This window comes from Eubalaena glacialis, chromosome 4, assembly GCF_028564815.1.
Source record: "Eubalaena glacialis isolate mEubGla1 chromosome 4, mEubGla1.1.hap2.+ XY, whole genome shotgun sequence".
Lineage (NCBI taxonomy): Eukaryota > Metazoa > Chordata > Mammalia > Artiodactyla > Balaenidae > Eubalaena > Eubalaena glacialis.
Genome location: NC_083719.1, coordinates 83,836,729 through 83,854,555, shown reverse-complemented (window position 1 = coordinate 83,854,555; position 17,827 = coordinate 83,836,729). Strand labels below are relative to the sequence as shown.

At 34.7% G+C, this 17,827-nt stretch overlaps 1 protein-coding gene across 8 annotated transcripts in view; it reads right to left on the bottom strand.

The window, feature by feature from the left end:
• Positions 1-17,827, bottom strand: part of PAM (peptidylglycine alpha-amidating monooxygenase) — a 280,534-nt gene that overhangs the window by 22,440 nt on the left and 240,267 nt on the right. For all 8 annotated transcript variants that reach the window (XM_061189486.1, XM_061189489.1, XM_061189490.1 and 5 more), the window contains 2 exons: positions 10,946-11,075; positions 494-610 (listed from right to left, as the gene is read on the bottom strand). In XM_061189486.1, the coding sequence (XP_061045469.1) occupies positions 494-610; positions 10,946-11,075 (247 nt within the window). The remainder of the gene's footprint in view (positions 1-493; positions 611-10,945; positions 11,076-17,827) is intronic.

Sequence of the window (17,827 nt, the reverse complement as noted above, 5' to 3'; positions counted from 1 at the left end):
TAAGCAGGTGCCCCTTTCTTTCAATGACCATGATATCAGCCAACTTTTTTTGGCTACCAAATGCCATCTAGGAATAAGACCAAATAATGAGCAGCTTTCAAAGCCAAATTACCTGTGCATGCTATGGAAAGCTGAAAGTGACATTTGTTTAGTCTTCCCTTTGAGATGGGAAGAGAGAAACCTTTTTTCTTAATGGTGATTGGTTGGTGAATTTGGTTATGTAACTTTTCTGCTCAAGAATTTTTTTTTTTTATCCTTCAGATCTAGCTGAGTAGCAAGTCACTTCATTAGCATGTGTATCAATTCTCTCTGAAGCTTGACTACCTACTAGAATCACCTGGGGAGCTTTCAAACTACTATTTTGATACCTGGGCCCCCTTCCAGACTAAATCTGAATCTAATTTTTGGAAGCTTCCCAGGTGATTCTAATATTCCGTCAGTGTTTAGAACCACCTCTTTAGAAAATGAAAGACAGTCAAGTAATTTAACTCACAGATTTTTTCCACTGGACTGGAGTACTGCGGCATTATTTGGATCTATGACAAGAATAGTGTCTTCTTCAATTGGCCCGAGACCTCTTTGCTGGTAAATAAACTTACTGTCAAAAGAGCTAAAAAAAAAAAAAAAGCATTAGAATGGAAAATAAACCAATCAGAAACATCAGTGAACTTGAGAAATGCAGACCATTCACTTGAGATTTTAAATACAGAATCAAGAGAAGGGCTCAGATGTGCCTGACTTCACTCTTTGCCCTTCACACTTCAGCTATACCATTAGCCTGAAGAACTAGTGAATGGTCAGTGGGGCAGCAGCATGGGCAGTGCCTGGAGATGCAAGGTTTCAGACATACCAAATATGAATGGGCACTTTCACAAGATCCCCAGGTGAGTCATATTCACATGAGAGTTTGAGAAACACTACCTAGAACTCTTAAACTAATTTTTTTCAAAGGCTCCTCAAAATGTTTTAATTCAATAGTTATTTTCTTTCAAGCTACAAAAGAAGGCATAACAACTTTCTGTGCAATGATAAGGAAAGTGTAAATGATAGCAGGAAGGATAGTGATCAAAACTATGTTTGCTCTTTTACTTGCTGTAGGTACAACATGCAAATACATATTATTAGGATGTAGAACGGAATGTTCAAAATATTTCAAAAATAGAAAACATAATTGATTCTTGAAACAAAAATGTGTTTAGAGACATAAAACTTTTTCCATATAACAATTTTTCTATAAGTACAAAATGGACATCTATATAATAATTAATGTAAACACTAAAATGAATATGACAATTTCTGCTTTTTTAACTCTGTACCTTCCAGGTTATTATAAAATATTATGAACATGTATGTTTATACATATTTTTCATTTATATTTCTATCTGAATTGTTAGTAATATCTTTCTTTAAGTTGACAGTTATCACAGACATTGTACTTATTTAAATACCTGTTTTGGAAATTATTGGGGATAAATAACAAAGATAAGCTCTTCTAATGTAAGCTTATGTGAAAGAGGAAAATATACAAAGCGCCAAGAGACCAACTTATATTTTCAAAAGCAAAGAATTGATCAGCACATAGTTAAGCCATATGTGTGTGGGTGTTGGGGGGGGCATTAAAATATATAATATATATATTTTGCCAGATGAATATTTCTGTAAAATAGAATTTCCCTTATAGAATCAGACAAGTCTGTGAAAAAAACTATTAATATTTTGTAGTTCAACTGTATAAGCAAAAGAATCTGAAAAATATTAAATATTTATGGAGAAACATTTGCAAATTTGGAAGGCGACAGACTGCTCAAATCTGTCATACCTCTATTGATTAGTTGGTTATTATTTCTATGGAACTTATGCAGAGTCCCAGTAGGAGAACAAAAATTTCAAAATTACATTCTCTTGCCATTAAAAATATACATCACACAATTATTTGAGCTTCTTGACTGTCATAGTCTTTTGGGTATATTTTTCCTGAAAGATACTAATAAGTCCCTGAAGCAGTTCTTATTAATGATGCATTCAACTGAATAAAAAATATTGATTCAGCTTTCTCAACCTAAAACTTAAATAATATTGCTTACATACGCTATTACGTGTAGTTAAAACCACACACCAGTACGTAGAAAAAAAATACATAAGTTAACGAAATGGAAGTAACATCACTAACAGAGCAGATTTTATAAGATAGTCATGAGATCATTATTAAATTGAAATATAAAATTTTATTAGTTCAAACCAATGTAAGAATATACAAGGTATTATTAAATCAGGAGACACTGGTAAGGGGCAAACGTGAAGTAACTCTCAGTACTATGAAACACCAGAGTTTATCCTATATCTGAAACTGTATTTTCAATGTGACTTTCTGTACTAAAAACATCATACCAATTCCCCTAGAAAACAAAGGTATTGGATTCAACCATCAATGATCTATCTTTTTAACAACTTGTCTGTGATACTGGATAACTTAAGTTCAGTATGTCTAAGACTCATAGTATGCTACAGTTTTATATTCATATGTAATAGGATAAAGTCTCTTCATTTATCATTTCTTTTAAGGCCTAAGTCATATTTCTCATTATTCAGAAACATTTCATGATTTGTAGTGGCATAATGGTAATTTAAATAATGTGAAAATTATGTTTTCTCTGACTTTAAGGTGTTAAAATTTGTTTTCCCTTTTTTTTTAAAAGAAAATTTGAGATAACTGTAGATTTACATGCAGTTGCAAGAAAAAATAATACAGAGAGATTCTGTGTACACTTTACCTAGTTTCCTCCATGGTAGCATTTTGCACAACTACAGTACAATATCATAACCAGGATATTGATATTGATAAAATCCACTGATTATACTTTGAGTTCCCTTTCCATTTTGTATTTCCTAAAATTTTCTTTTATTCTTGCAGTTTATTTACTTGGGCATGGAATATACTAGTACATTACTTCACCCCACCCCCACCTAGGAGTTAGTAATATGGAAAGTTACCGAGTCCTATTAATTCTTACCAAGTGCTATCCACTTGACATGCAGACAGTGTTCTGACCCACTATGGACAGCGAATAACAGTGGCAGTCCAATTGCCTATTGCATATCTTGATAAAACTGGAGCCTATCAGACCTCAGCATCCCTAATTCCGTATCTCTTATTTGCAAAATGACAAACCATCCAGGAAGCCTGACATATTTACTTGTTCATGATTTCCCCAAGCAATAGGTTGCAGCAACAGCAATTCTTTGGTCTGTCTTGTCATTCACTTAAATATTCACCATCAGTCTTAAATCTCTGGTTCTACTATTTTAGGAAATAACATTCCTACAACTTATGATGGAGAGAAAGTAGATTTCCCCACCCCCACCTTCAGGAGCATATGTTGACCTCCTCTAATTTAAATCATGTTTTTTATAGCTTCAGCTTATTTCTCCAGACACTTAAATATTTAAAAATGCAAACTCTAGTTTAAATTACTCTCTGGCAGCCATGTAAGCTCAAAGTCAAGAACCTGCGATATTGAGCTTGGCTTCCAAGGAAACAAGCTATGTCAAGGAAGAAATATAAATAAACCCCGACTCACAGTCCTTATGCTAGTCAGAGCGAATGAAATGTTGTAGCTGATGCGTAGGTAAGAGAAAACATCCTTTATCAATGGTGCTGTTCTGCACTGCTCATGAATACAGAAAAAAGTGTATCAAGTAGTTGATATTTTGCTGTCACAAACCTAAATTGTGTGTGGGCATCTATACTCACAATCTAGAAATGTCAGATTTCTAATGGTGGGAAAAATAGCAAAATTAACTAATTTGAGGATCATACTCTTTTATTTTATTAACCATTTTTTGGTGATGTTATAGTAAATTGTGAAATAGCAAATGAAAGAGCCAAAAGAAAAATAAGTAACAAAGTAAATAAGCTACAGAGTAAATAAATCAGATTTTTATAATAAAAATTTGGATACACAGAAAATATCAGATCTCTCAACTTATCAAGATTTTTTTCTTAGTATCTCATTACAATGTAACAACTAATAATATGGTTTGTTTTTTAGTGTTTTTCTTTTTAATTATCACAAATTACTCCCATGTCATTAGCATGTACAGAGGGCATTTTATGTGATGCTTTAGACTAACCATTTTCCTATGGTATTTGGCTCTATGATTATTAGTCATAGTATTACTACACTTCCCCTGTATCCATTAAGGATCTCAGTGATTAGGCAAGTTCTTGAATTTACTGATATTAGCATCATTTGAATATATTAATTTACTTCAGTAACATAAATCACAAATAATAACATTCTAGAATTCTTAGAAAGATCATAGCTTTAAGGAATTAACCACAACACAGTAGGCCCAACCGTTTCACTGAAAATCTTTTGTGATACCATTTACCAGATGTCTATATGTTTAAACTGGCAGTATCAAGGGACATTCAGTCCCTCAGTGGATTGGTTGATGAGTCCTAATCCTTTCACTTGGGATCACTGGAGCCTCATGCAACTAACAGCTGGCCCCTGGCAGTTACACAGGGCAAGTAATAAAAGGAATTGATGTTTTTCTGAAATGGGAAAATCACACACACACACACACACACTCACATTAAATCTGCCAAATAAAGTAATTTATAAACTCTCTTCTAATTCAAAGAAAAGTAACGCTCTAACAGTTCACAAACAGATGTCAGATTATAGAGCTGGATACACTGTTGCTATAGCAAACTGCTTATTTAGTGTTCTAAAGCAGCTACCCTGCATTATATGCTGCAGAGAGGTCTTTATTTCAACCACATTTAACTTTTTACAGGATATAATAATACCCTGCACATTTCACATAGTGCCTGAAGCACTGCTGATTTCTGTCTGCTTCTCTGAAAAAGCACTCAGCGGAAAAGACTGAACTGCGGCCTGTGGGCTGGAATTCATCAGTTCTTTATTTTAGCAGTTTGAATCCCCCATTAATGATTTTGCACATTAGCAGCTAATCAAACAGTTTAGATAAGGCTGAAAAGAAATGCTTTGCAATATTCTCACACAAAAGAACTAGAATATGGAGAAAATAAACTTCTGTGCCATCAATCAAAATTAAGGAAATGCAAAATAAATAATAGCAACTGAAGACAGAAGTAAAATATAATGTTGTAATTATATAAATTAAGAGGCTAGAGAAAGGACCATAGGTTTTCAAGTGAGAAAATAAGTGGAAATGTACCCTCAACATTAGGAAAGCAAAGACATACCATAATAAGACCAAAGACTTTAAATGGAATATAATTTAATACTATGTTAAAAACACTTACTTCTGAATATATACACATTGAAAAATTCCTATGAGGAAGAAAAAAGGTGGGAAAAGAAACCAGTATGACTATTTAGTGTCCTGATGGACCTAGCACTAGAGACATCCCAAATAGGGATGAAAAGAACAAAGAACTAGGTATCACAGCACTGGGCTCTGTTCCGTCAATAAGGCCACTAGGAATAAGTCACTTAACAAAGGGCTTTTTGTTACTCAACAGAGTGAGGCACTTTTTAAAGTCTTCATTTTTTTGGACTAGGGAACAGAGTCAGGGAGTTCAAATGTCTTGATACAGGTCTCAAAGGTAGGAGATGGTAACCAAGATTCAAACCCAGGTCTCCTGTCTTCAAAAACATGTGGTTTTCTCTTACTAGGATTGACCTCACTGGACTGGAGAATCTCCCCTCCAGTTATCAAATTTAATTTGTAGATGTAGAAGAGATAGGAAGAATAGTCACATAGCCAAGAAGAATCAGAGAAAGTGGCATAAAACTGGAAGAAAATGGCTTGAGTAAAACCGGAAATGGCAATATGAGAGAAAAGGGTAGACTATGGAAACATTCTTTTTGTAGAACTCCTTACAATTTTCTCTCAGATGTGAAGATACTAAGGTACCACTCAGTCATTTTGAGTTTAATTTTCCAGGCCCAATTAATTCTTAAGATATGAAAGAATTTGCAGATACAGAAGCAGGACCTCAAGCAGATATATCTTAACTGAGACTCCAGAAACTAGGGAGGCAAAGCTTGAACTGATTTTTATGAAAGTTAGAAAGCAGACAGATTTCTGAAACAATAGAACCTCACAAGGTTCCATAAAACATTGATGAAGAGGTGGTTTGTGAACAAATTATTTGGAGGGCAAATGGGAGAAGATTCCCAGAAGACCACATCTCTAAGGACAAAACTTGCTAAACCAATCATTCAACTATTCAAATTTTATAAACAACATGTACAAAGATGTGAAAGGCAAGCTCATCAAACAGACCTAATACCAGGCTGGAAGGGACAGCTCATTCTCTGGTTAATTAAGAATAAAATAATATCTGTAAATTGAAGCAATGCTAAACCTAATGAAGTGAAATGTAATTGGAATAAAATCCTGAATTCAGTGTTTTTAAAGCACTGCATAAGTATAAATTTCCAGTAAACACTTCAGCACAATTTCATGAAATACATTTGGAGATTCTAGTAGATTACAAATTCAACACAGAGTAACAAGGTAACACAAGATATGACTGCTGAAGAAAAGTGAATAGAACCCTTTTACACTAATAGATATCTAGGATACACATCAAGGAAAGTAATTGCATTGCTGATCAGCTAACACATGAGGTATTGTGGCCACTTCTCAACCAAACACTTTAAAGGACTGAGAAACCAGAGCACCTTCAGATGAAAGTATCATGTCAGTATGAAGACTGGCTGAGGGCCTGGGGGATATTTAGTCTGGAGAAGATAAGACTTTCTTTAAATATGCAAATAATTGACATGAATAAATGGGAGTAAATTCACTTTGCATTTGGCTGTCATGAAGGTGAAGTTACAGGACACAGATGTGAGTTTAACATAATGAAGAACTTTATGACATCTAGATGAGTTCCATAACTGGAAAGTATGTCTCACATCTAGGGAATTTGTTGGCACTGAGAGTTCAAGCTCCAGATGACTATGGAAGATTTTGTTTAGAGATGTCCCAGCAGGAAGCTGGAGATGAGCTCTCTGGTGGACATTTGCTATTCTGGGTGCCCAGTGTCTACTGCCCCATTTTGTGCTAATGAAACCTCAGTTTTTTGTTTAGTTGACCCAACATTCTGAGCCTCACTCTCAGTCCACTTGCTTTTGATAATGTCAACTCTACTCTCACATTCCAAGGATAGAACAAAAAGTCAGGCTAAGCCAAAGAGTGGATTTCATTCCTCTGCCCACAGTGACTGGTTTAGGATGCAAGAAATATGACCTAAAGTCAGGTAGAACACTGACAGTGTTTTAGAACACTGAAAGTCTCCATTTAAGGATCTCCTGTTGACCTACATCAAGGACACAGACTACCTCTTCTGTAATTCTGAAGCTGCAAGTGGGGAGGAGGATCAATCAGGGTCTAAGAATGGAGCCAACCAGGAGAAAATGTGTCAAATAGGTGCTGGTGGTGTCGTTTGAGCTACCATACCCTTAAAGTTTTTATTTATACAAACTAATAAATTTCTTTCCCTAAGCTAGTTTGTGTTGGGTTTTCTCCCTTATTGGTTACAGAAAGAATTCCAAGTGATACAACTTCCAAAATCCCTTCCAACTCCATGTGAAGAAATGACAAGTGGTATAATAGAAACACCTTTTAGCACCTAAAAATTAGGGATAAAACCCATAGTTTACTTAAGAGGGTATGTGATGTGAGGCCTGCACAGTAGAACCTCAGCCATAGCTGAGATAAATAAAAGAAAGGCCAAGAAGCAAGCCTCTGACAATGGTGGTGATTTTGACAGAGACCGAGGAACAGCTGTTACTGAGGCAGGAGCTACCCAGCTCCTGCTGGGAGGCATTTAAACAGCTCTAGCTGCCATGCTGCCCGAGCACCAGGGCAGACAAGAGGCTCTTTAAAGTTTCATTACACCCTGCTGGTAATAGGCATTTCCTATTTTAGCTAGAAGAAGCATCTTAAAGTAGCCATATTGACAGACAGGGAAGAAAATGGAAATCAAATTGAGAAAGGGAGTTGACAGTCATCTTTCAGGAGGGTAAGTGTTTTATCATCATCATCATTATATTACTATTATTACTACTACTATTATTATTATTTTGTTGCTATGCTTATTTAGCATGATTAAGTAGAAAAGTAAGAGCTGATCAAGGCTATCAGGTAGAAATGAAGAGTAATACTACTTATAAAGACAGTTTTTGTGATGATATCAAAAGAGCTTTGAGTACTGAGTATTAATTAGGGATTATTATTAACTCCAAGCACTGTCTGATACTTAAAGAATGATCAACTACAAAAAATTAGGGCATATAGACTACTAAGATTTGATTTAGAACAAGCTCTAGCCTTATGGAACTTATAATTTTGTGAACATGAGAAGTATCAGGATGGGAAAGATTCTGAGGAAAATTAATACAGGATTTCTCATCTTTCTATCCAAACAGTGGTAGCAACAAGAATGCAATTTCCACCCCATTTTTAATTTCCATTGTCTCTCACTAGCACATAATAAATTTTTCTGGCAAGTGCTGTCTTTTTCTTTGTATAATCCTTGGATAGTCAATGAGGAAAAAGAAAAATTATGTACATTGTCTATTCTATATAATGTGACTTATACATGTAGGAAGGATGGTCACGTATGACCATTCAACGAGCAGGGCCCACACATCCGAATCTATTTTCCTACAAAATAACTAACAGAGTAATCCACTTCTTATTCCCTTTGTGAATAATAAAGCAGACAGTGTTAAAAGCAGAGATCCGAGTGCCAGAAGAGAACTTCCTCACAACCATGGATTGCAAAGGCTGCTAGAGGCCAACAGGAAATACAAGAGAGGCAGAAGGAAAGAGAGATAACAAATATTCTTACACCTGAAAGATAAAGAAGAAGAAAGAAGAAACAGATTTAATGAGTTAAATCAGCACGCCTGCCCTGAAGAAGTCTTGCATTTTTGGCCCTTTGTCAGTGCCATTTATCAGGGTAAACACACCGGGGCTTTGGCAATGGAACTGGAATCTATTTACACATGATACTGGTTATCTAGATGAAAGCAAGATGCCAGGAAAAAGCAGGTCTTCAGCTAGGACAGCCATATACGTCCCAGAAAATGTTCTTATGTGGCTCTTGTTTCACAGTCTTGTGTCATCTACCCCAAGCTGGCCTTTACTGATCCCTTTTTTTTTTTCTTCTATTAAACTATTCCAGCCTCTGCCGTTTACTTGGAATGAATATCACATTAAAATGGAAAATTGGACTTTGTCCAATTTAGCTTTAGCCAGCTGAAACAGTATCAATGGGAGAAAATGATGCTGTAATTTTCTTGTCTGGTAAAATGTGGCTAGAAATCCATGTGGAAAATGTAGCAACATTCATTAAAATGAAGAATATGCTACAATGAATAGTAATAGTTTGCTTTTGAAAGCACTTGTGAAAATATCATTAGATGTTCAATAATGACTAAGATGATGTAACAGAGATGTATGAATAGGGATGCTGAGTTCGACGGCTTTGAACTCTGAAGTGATCTCTTTCTCAGATTCCATTTTTGAGTGTGACAATTGGAAAGGACAATTAAACAGTAACAAAGCTATCAATCTATTTTGAAATGCTAATTGAATTCCATCTTCAACTGCACAAAGAAAACTACATACATGTGTATGTGACAGAGCAGGTTTAGCCTTAGTTTAATCAGCATCTCTGAAAATGGGGGAAGAAAACAATTGAACTGTATATGTGGATCCTCAATTTTCCAAATGAAACCCTGAAGTTGTACACTTGAAAGGAGAGATTCATTACACTTAATTCATAAGATATTAAAAAATTTACCTTCATATGTAAATTTGTGATAAAACATGAATAAATGGATATTCATTACTCAGGAGAATTAAGATAACCTGCTAAATTTTGGAATAAGCTTTTAAAAATACAATCATGTAAATGTGCTCGTAATCCTCTAAAAGGCAGTAAGTATAACAAACTGGGTAAGTGGGCCAACTCTGGAGTCAGATGGAAAGGAACTGAAGCCTGACTTTGCCAGGCTAACTGTGAGGTCTGGGGCAAAACACTTACTTTCTCTTGGTTTCTTCACCTGTAAAACATGAATGATGATGATAATAACAGTGCCTAAATGTTGTGAGGTAATTTATGTAAACAGAACAGTCACAGGAGCACAGTAAACACTCAATGAATGTTAGACTTTTTTACCAAAACTCCCTATAAGACGATAGTGGAAGATAGAATAAAAGGTTGGAAAGAGAAACCCAGAGGGAAAAGCGGGACATTAGTCTTAGTGCTATTCTTAAGTCTTGTTATTCTTAAGTCTTCGGTGCTCATGAAAAATGCAAATTTGAGTAATAAAATTAATCTGTATGGAAATGTGAAGGCCAAGGTACTGACTATTTCTATAATATGGTGATCAAGCTGCTCTAACTACAATCTCCAGAAGGCACTGTTATCATGCCAGGGAGCAGTCTGATGGAAAGGGAGAGTCCAATGGCCTTAATATGGTTCTCTACCCAGTACATGAAAATAATGAAGTGCTTTATTGTAGTCAACTAATAATTTTCTTCGTTGATCATTGATCATGATGCACTTTTTCTGAAGTCTTGAAATGCCTCAGCCATGTACTATCTTAACTGCCTTTAATGTTACTTTCCTTAGGAATGTGAAGGTAGCTTCAAGAGGGAGAGAGCAAAATGCTAAGCAGGCAGAATCACAGACTGTTATTGCCTTCCTTCCATAAACTAGTTTGTGAAACTACCTTGTTTTCAAATGCACAAGACTTTCTCTTTTCTATGTGTCACAGTCATATACTAGAAGAACAAATACGTTTTGCTCACAAAAATCAAGTTCAAAGAAAACCTTGATAGTTCTCTCACCATTATTCTTAGTTTAATGAAAAGCAATGCATGCTATTTTTATCTTCACTTACTCCTTCAAGGAAAAATTACTTACTTTCCATCCCAGACATGGTCACCTCTGTGGAAAATCACCAGATTATTCTTAGGGTCCAGAGCCACCCCAGAAACCTGGCCTGGTAACAAGTATACTCCAGGCCAATCCAGTGCCTCTTCTACATGGAAATCTAAAAGATAAATCCATACATTTAGTGTAAAAAAGAAAGCTAGTATAACCTCATGAAGATTCACAATGATTATAAGAAGTTCATGCAGTAATGTCACTAGATGCAAAGAAAAATAATCAAGCCATGCTCTACATAAAATATACCACAGGCACATGCCAAGGAGCCTCCTGAGCTATATGAATAAAGTTAAGTGACTGTGAACTTGTTTGGGGATATGCTCTTTTCCTGTTGATAAGATGCCTTGTAAAACCAGTTTATCCTTAAGTCATTAAGGGGCAAATTTGAGACTGTCTTCTTAACAAGATTCTTACTTTAAATTAGTGTCTTTGGAAAATATGGCAACATGGATGGCATCATTTTAATACAAAGCTTTTAAATGTTGTAAATAAATAGTATTCTTAGGCAATAAACCCATTTCTGTGTGTGTGTGTGTCTGTCTGCCTTTCTCATCTAACTTCTGTGTAAATTGTGGATGTTCAGAATACATTAGACCCTATAATAAACCATCATGGATAATACCTTGTACAAGGAACTATGTAAGACACCAATCTCATTCCACCTAACTTTAGTGTTCCTATAACAATGGGCATGGAGAGATATTCTTTCACTGCTTATATTTCACTGTTTCCTAACATGAGAAAGGAAAAAATAACAGAAACTCTATGAATGAGTGATTTACAATCACTCTCACTTCTGATCAGAATACATTTATACTTAGAGAATACCTAGGTTCAATTGTTAACCCCTTTTATAAAAATGCTCATGAATAAAGAGGTACCATGTACAGAGTAGCTATACTAACTGAGGATATAAAGTTCTGAAGATGCTGTGAAATCCTTTGTATCAGTGTCAATATTTCTTTCCCTCTGAAACGCTTCAACAGAGATGCTGAGAAGTAAAAAAGCAGCAGTTTGAGTCTCCTTTCTCCTTCCCATACTCTGGAGGATGTGGCAACACGCAGTGAAATCCTCAAAGATAAACATTAAAGACTGGAGATAAACATTAAAGAAAGGGAAACACAGGGCTTGTACAGTCAGCTTCTGAAAGCCTGAGAGGATGCTGGTGTGAGAGTAAACACTTTAAAATAATTCTCTCAACTATACAACAGGAAACAGCAACTTTTCACTCAAAATATTCTTACCTTTGCTCATTTAATTTTTTAAAACAAAAATTAATAACACAGCACAATCAATAGGACGCCTGGAACAGTTTTGTCTACAACCTTTGCTGAAGCATATTCCCTAAGTGTATTGTCTACGTAAGGTGTTATGTTAGATTCTGGGGACACAAAGAAATAAAGCATGGCTTTGGTCCTAGAGGGACTCATAGGATAAAATGAAAAAAAACAAAACAAAACCAAAAAAACCCAAAAAACAAACAAACAAACAAAAACCAGAAAGCAAATATTTATGACACAGTGCAATGCAGGAACACAGGAAAGGGCCCATAATCCTTCCTGAGGCTTGGCTGGGAGAGGGTAGGTGTTCTCACTTAAAGTTTATTGAATATAGAAGTAGGCAGAGAATATTTCAGTCAGAAAGACGGAAAGTGAGGATGATTATAATTGAAGAATGTGTTTCAAGATCTTTAAGTAATTTGTATGTCTTTAAGGATATCTGTGTATGTCAGGAGGGGGTATGAGAGTGACAGGCAGGATTAACAGACCCCAAGATCTAGTTTAGACTGGAAAATATACATTGTAGAGCACATGAAGGTATGGATTTAACAATGACTTAATGAATGTAGTTCTGAGCTGTGGTGTCTTGATCTATACTGTGATTAATTTTGAGGTATGCTGCAAGTACTTTATTAATAGCAGTAAAGCACAAAGCTTGGGAATAATTTATTTTGAAATATATCAGAGCACGTGAGAATGTCATTCTCACTCATGTGTGTTTTGCTATGTCTTCCTGAGTTGGGGAGAAGGGGGGCAGAGTAATAACTGGCGTGCCTAAATTTGCACAGCAGTGGATGCAAATGGGGCTGCTAGGATGAATAGCATTCATCATCTATCATGCTTATTATCTATCATAATAGGAGAAAAGGATGCAAATTGTGACTACAGGCGACTGGGAACCACTGAAGGTTTTCAAGCATGGGGTGACATGAAAAAAACTGTTTCTGAAAGTGAACTCAGGAAGCAGGGTATAATTATTATAATTAGAGATGTATGGATGGATTCCCCAAAGAAAATGTTTCAAATTATTTTTAAGTTGCTTGAATCTCAGGTTGTACTTCATTCATTCTCATCTCAGTTACAGCTTGTCTTTTTGGTGGTCATTCTGTACTCATTCAGCAGCTCCTGAAGATTCTGGATGGGCTCCAAGGGAGACTTGAACCTCATAACAATACAGATATTTAGTCGCTTTCATCAGCTTCTCAGAGCCCAGCACCACTACAACTAGATGGAATTTTGTAAGGGCAAGGATCATGTCTTATTCACTGTTTTGTCACTAATTCTTGCACAGGGCCTGGCCCACTGTAATGGCCTAAAAAATGCACTAAATTGAACTCTATGCTCCAGTCTCTACTTGCTTATGTTGTCAACTAGCATTTAAACACCTTTATAATCTTTTAGTTCACTTGTACTACCTCTTTTTACCCCTAGTATTGTGCTGAAGCTACTGTGAAGAGACTAAAAAAAAATGCTAATTGGCTAATTATTTTCATTAAAGACAATAAATAAATGGCAGGTTTCCTGGAACTTTTCTATTCAGTGGTCCACCAACAGGTATTGGAAGCGAGGTGCTCATGAAGATTCAGAGATATTAATTCTGATAGAAATATGCAATGTCCCAAATATCAATAAATATACTATTCTGGCTTCAAATGTGGATTTCATAAAATATTGGAAATACTGTATAAAGAACCTTAATCTGGCTGTGAATAACCCTAATTATCATTGATCTTAGATTGGTAAGCACTCAAAAAGCACTGCCTAATGGGTTGTTAACCTATTTTGTCACTTATAAGAATCCCTTTTGGTTGGGAATTTTCAAGAAGAAAAAGCAGTGTAAATATCTAGAACATATTTATATACTTTTGGTAAATTTTCAAAACAGCAAAGGTGATATGTGAGGAAATATATAAGAGGGTTAACACTGTAAGAAACCTTGCTCTTTTTGTCAATGCAAAGAAGAACTATTTTGTGCACGGCAAGAACATTCAGAGAAATTATATTAAATTATTTCAAATTTCACTTAAAAATATCATTGTACATTTATTAAGATTACCCAGCCAAGACCTCAAAACTTTCAGGACCTCAAAACCTAGGTCTCTGTGTTAATTACAAATTCTAAAATATTTAAAGGAAAACTGAGTTCACATCCTCTTCTGTGAACACTACCCTCAGTTAATTGATGTTTTTGCTTCCAGTGTCATCTTTTTCATTATTAGGCAGTTAAAGGCTGTTCTCTTTAAGATTAAATGATCAAGAACAAAGCAGTCATTGAGGACGAGTGCTGTATGGATATGGAATAAATACTGATGTTTTCCCAATCCCTGCCCATCTTTATAAGAGAATCACAGAATGCTAGAACAGGACTGGCTCATGCCAGGTCATTTTCTCTATTCATAAAAAAGGAAATACAGGCTTGGGCAAGACTTCAGTTATCAATAGCAAGGGTGATTATTTCCTAATCCTCAATTACAAACACTTCAAATCCTTATTAAAAATTGTATGACAAAATATATTTGGGTTCTAACTTAAACTTAACATTTTCAATCATGGAAAAGTTAAAAATTTGAGTTCAGATTCCTCTTAGTTTTTATCTAAGAAGTAATTCAGTATATGACTAATGTTGTAGACTTACAGTTTTAATTTGAAAATTAAATACAAATTTCTTACATGTGACCTTGGGCAAGCCAACTCCAAGTGTCAGCTGCTCTAAATTCAGATGTCAAACGATAGGATTATTTCAGAAGAATCTTTGTATTCATTATAAATAAAGGTAATTGTGCAGCCTCATATTCCACCATATATTTAGAAAAAAAGTTACTACTTTCAAAAAAAATTAAACATTACTATTAAAATTGTATCAATAAATCACTAAGAGGATTAGTGAATTACACCTTTCCAGGAAAGATTAATGTTAGTAATCAATGCTGCTTTCATATGAAATTATTAATAAGCATTTAAAAGGGGATTTTCATTTATCTGTGTACATAAGGACTAAGAGGGACAGACAAAGTTGTCTGTCTAAAGGGACAGACTGAGGACAGACAAAGTTGAGAAAAAACATAATTTCAAACCTAGGACTATGACTTAACTTCACCATAACAAGGCTCTTCATATTTAATCTTAAGGAAAAGACTCTAGTGAAATCAGTAGAAGATTTCAACAACAAGAACAAAATAAAGTGGTTGCTTTTTCTATACTTGCAAATTCTCATTTAGTGAGGAAAAGATGCCTTATTTTGGTCAGGGATTGTTATTCATCAGAAGTGCCAACAATAACTATTATTAACTGAAACTATAGGAGAAATATTTATACTCAAGTGAGAAAGAAAACAGGAATAATTATAAGGTCTTATTTAGTGGGTGTGAAGTGAGGAAGAGAATTAAGACATAACTAGGGGCTCAGAAGTATTAGCAGAGTTCCTTTTCTTTTAAAAATTTAACTGCAAATGAATCCTCACCTTAGTCAAATTGTTTGGATATTGATTGAGAAAGTATTACCAAAGGCAATCTACACCTAGAGTTATTACAGTTGTAGATAAGATGATGGGATGATTGGAAAAAACCAGCATATCTATCTTATCTATCTATCTATCTATTATTTTATTTTATTGTGAGAGGCAGAGTAATAAAGTGATTAAAAACCAAGACTTGGAGCAAACCTGCCTGGCTTTGAATGTTGGTTTATTGAGCTGTGGCACTTTGGATCCATGGCATGACCTTTCTATGCCTCAGTTTCTTCCTCTATAAATGGGTTTATAAATAGGGTTGTTATGAGAATTAAATGAGTTAATGCATCTAAAACACTTAGCCTGGCTCATAGTAAGGGCTATGTATGGGTTTGTTTTCATTATTCTCCTCTCCTCCAGAGATGAAAATTCAGCCTACTGAATGCTTTATTTTACCCTGGGAATTCTATTAAGACTTGAACCTAGGGGTCAGCATATGACTGAAATATGTTAAAAGTAATGGACTCTGAGTCAAGAAAAAGTTGTCCATAGAAATTAAGTAAAATGTAAATGTATCATAACAATATTTAAAGACTCTGTGCATTCTCTAATCAGATGGGAAGCATCACACAAATGCAGATGTATTTTCTTATGTCCAAGGGTGTGTAACAAATGTTGAATCAGGCTTCCATATGCTAGCAAATAGTAGTCCAATCAGATCTGACAGCACGAGAATAGCTGTCTGCAGTTTTAAATTTATTTTTCAATGAATCTAGTTTCCAGAAGGCAACTAGAATAAAGACTATGATTTTCTTTCTACTCTATTAATGCTGTCTCAATATAGATGTCAAACTAATGGTAGAAACCAAACTATGTTAAGTGTAAAAAGGACTGCATTTGCCTCTCAATTTACCAGGTTGCATATTTTCACACTGTACATCATATATTACAGGAAAACATCAAGGCAGATCAATGTAAGTGATCAGCGATTTGAAGAGCCACAAACTCCCATTATGATAGAACACTGCCAAGTCATTTTCTCAATTTATCAACTCAGAGTGCCAATTTTTGCAGCTTTCCTACACATTGCAAGAAAATTCTCTCATGGATGCTACTTAAGCTAAAATAATTAATACTTAGTTCTACTACTTTGGTGTTTAAATTTTTGAAATCTTAGTCCAACTTGACATTAATGGTAGCAATTATAATCATAATTATTGTTAACATATTATAGCATTTATTAAGTGCTTTTCTTTAATTAAAGTTAGATATTAGATAGTGTTATGGTAAACAGTGAAAGAAAATTGAAAAGACTTTTAGAAATAGCTTACCTAAATATGAGTTTTGTTATTTTGCATTTAATTTTTTAAAAATTTTGAATCAGAGTAGTGAAGTAACACTAAAATAAGTCATTTCAGAAAGGAAATACATGCACATTTTCTTCCTGTAACTAGAATTTGTGCTGTATGTTTCTGTAACTCATTGCTTTATTTATTTCAGTGACATTCACCCACATACTTAAAATGAAAGGAAACTTCCTGAACCAGATCCTGGAGAAACATTTTTTTCCTGGGCACTGCCATTCTGACTACCTTGGAAGGTATAAGGAGATTTGGCCAGTTAGTGTATTTTGAGTATTTTAAGCATTTCTTTCTTAGAAAAACTAAGTAGGTTTTAGGAATACAATTCCTTAAGTCAAACTGTGATTTTTACATTGACAGTTATGATGCCTATAAATGACCATGATATTATTTCAAATCATAGAGTAACAAAGGCAAGTCATAGATAACTAGAAACTAAATTTTTGGTGGTGAGCACACTGTAGGGTATACAGAAATAAAAATATAATATTGTACACATGAAACATATATAATGTTATAAACCAATGTTACTTCAATAAAAAATAAATACTTCAATAAAAAAAAAAGACAAGTCATGGAATAAAGCATGATGCAACTCTAACATTTCATGCTTGAATAGAATTGTATTCTCACCAAAGAGGCCCTTTTCCCTTTTATATTTATGTGTTGTTCGGGTTACAATTTACTGTCCTTAATATAGATGTTCAGACAGACACTCCAGTCTTTCTATGAAATGGATAGGGGCATGATAAACTGCAGATTTCTA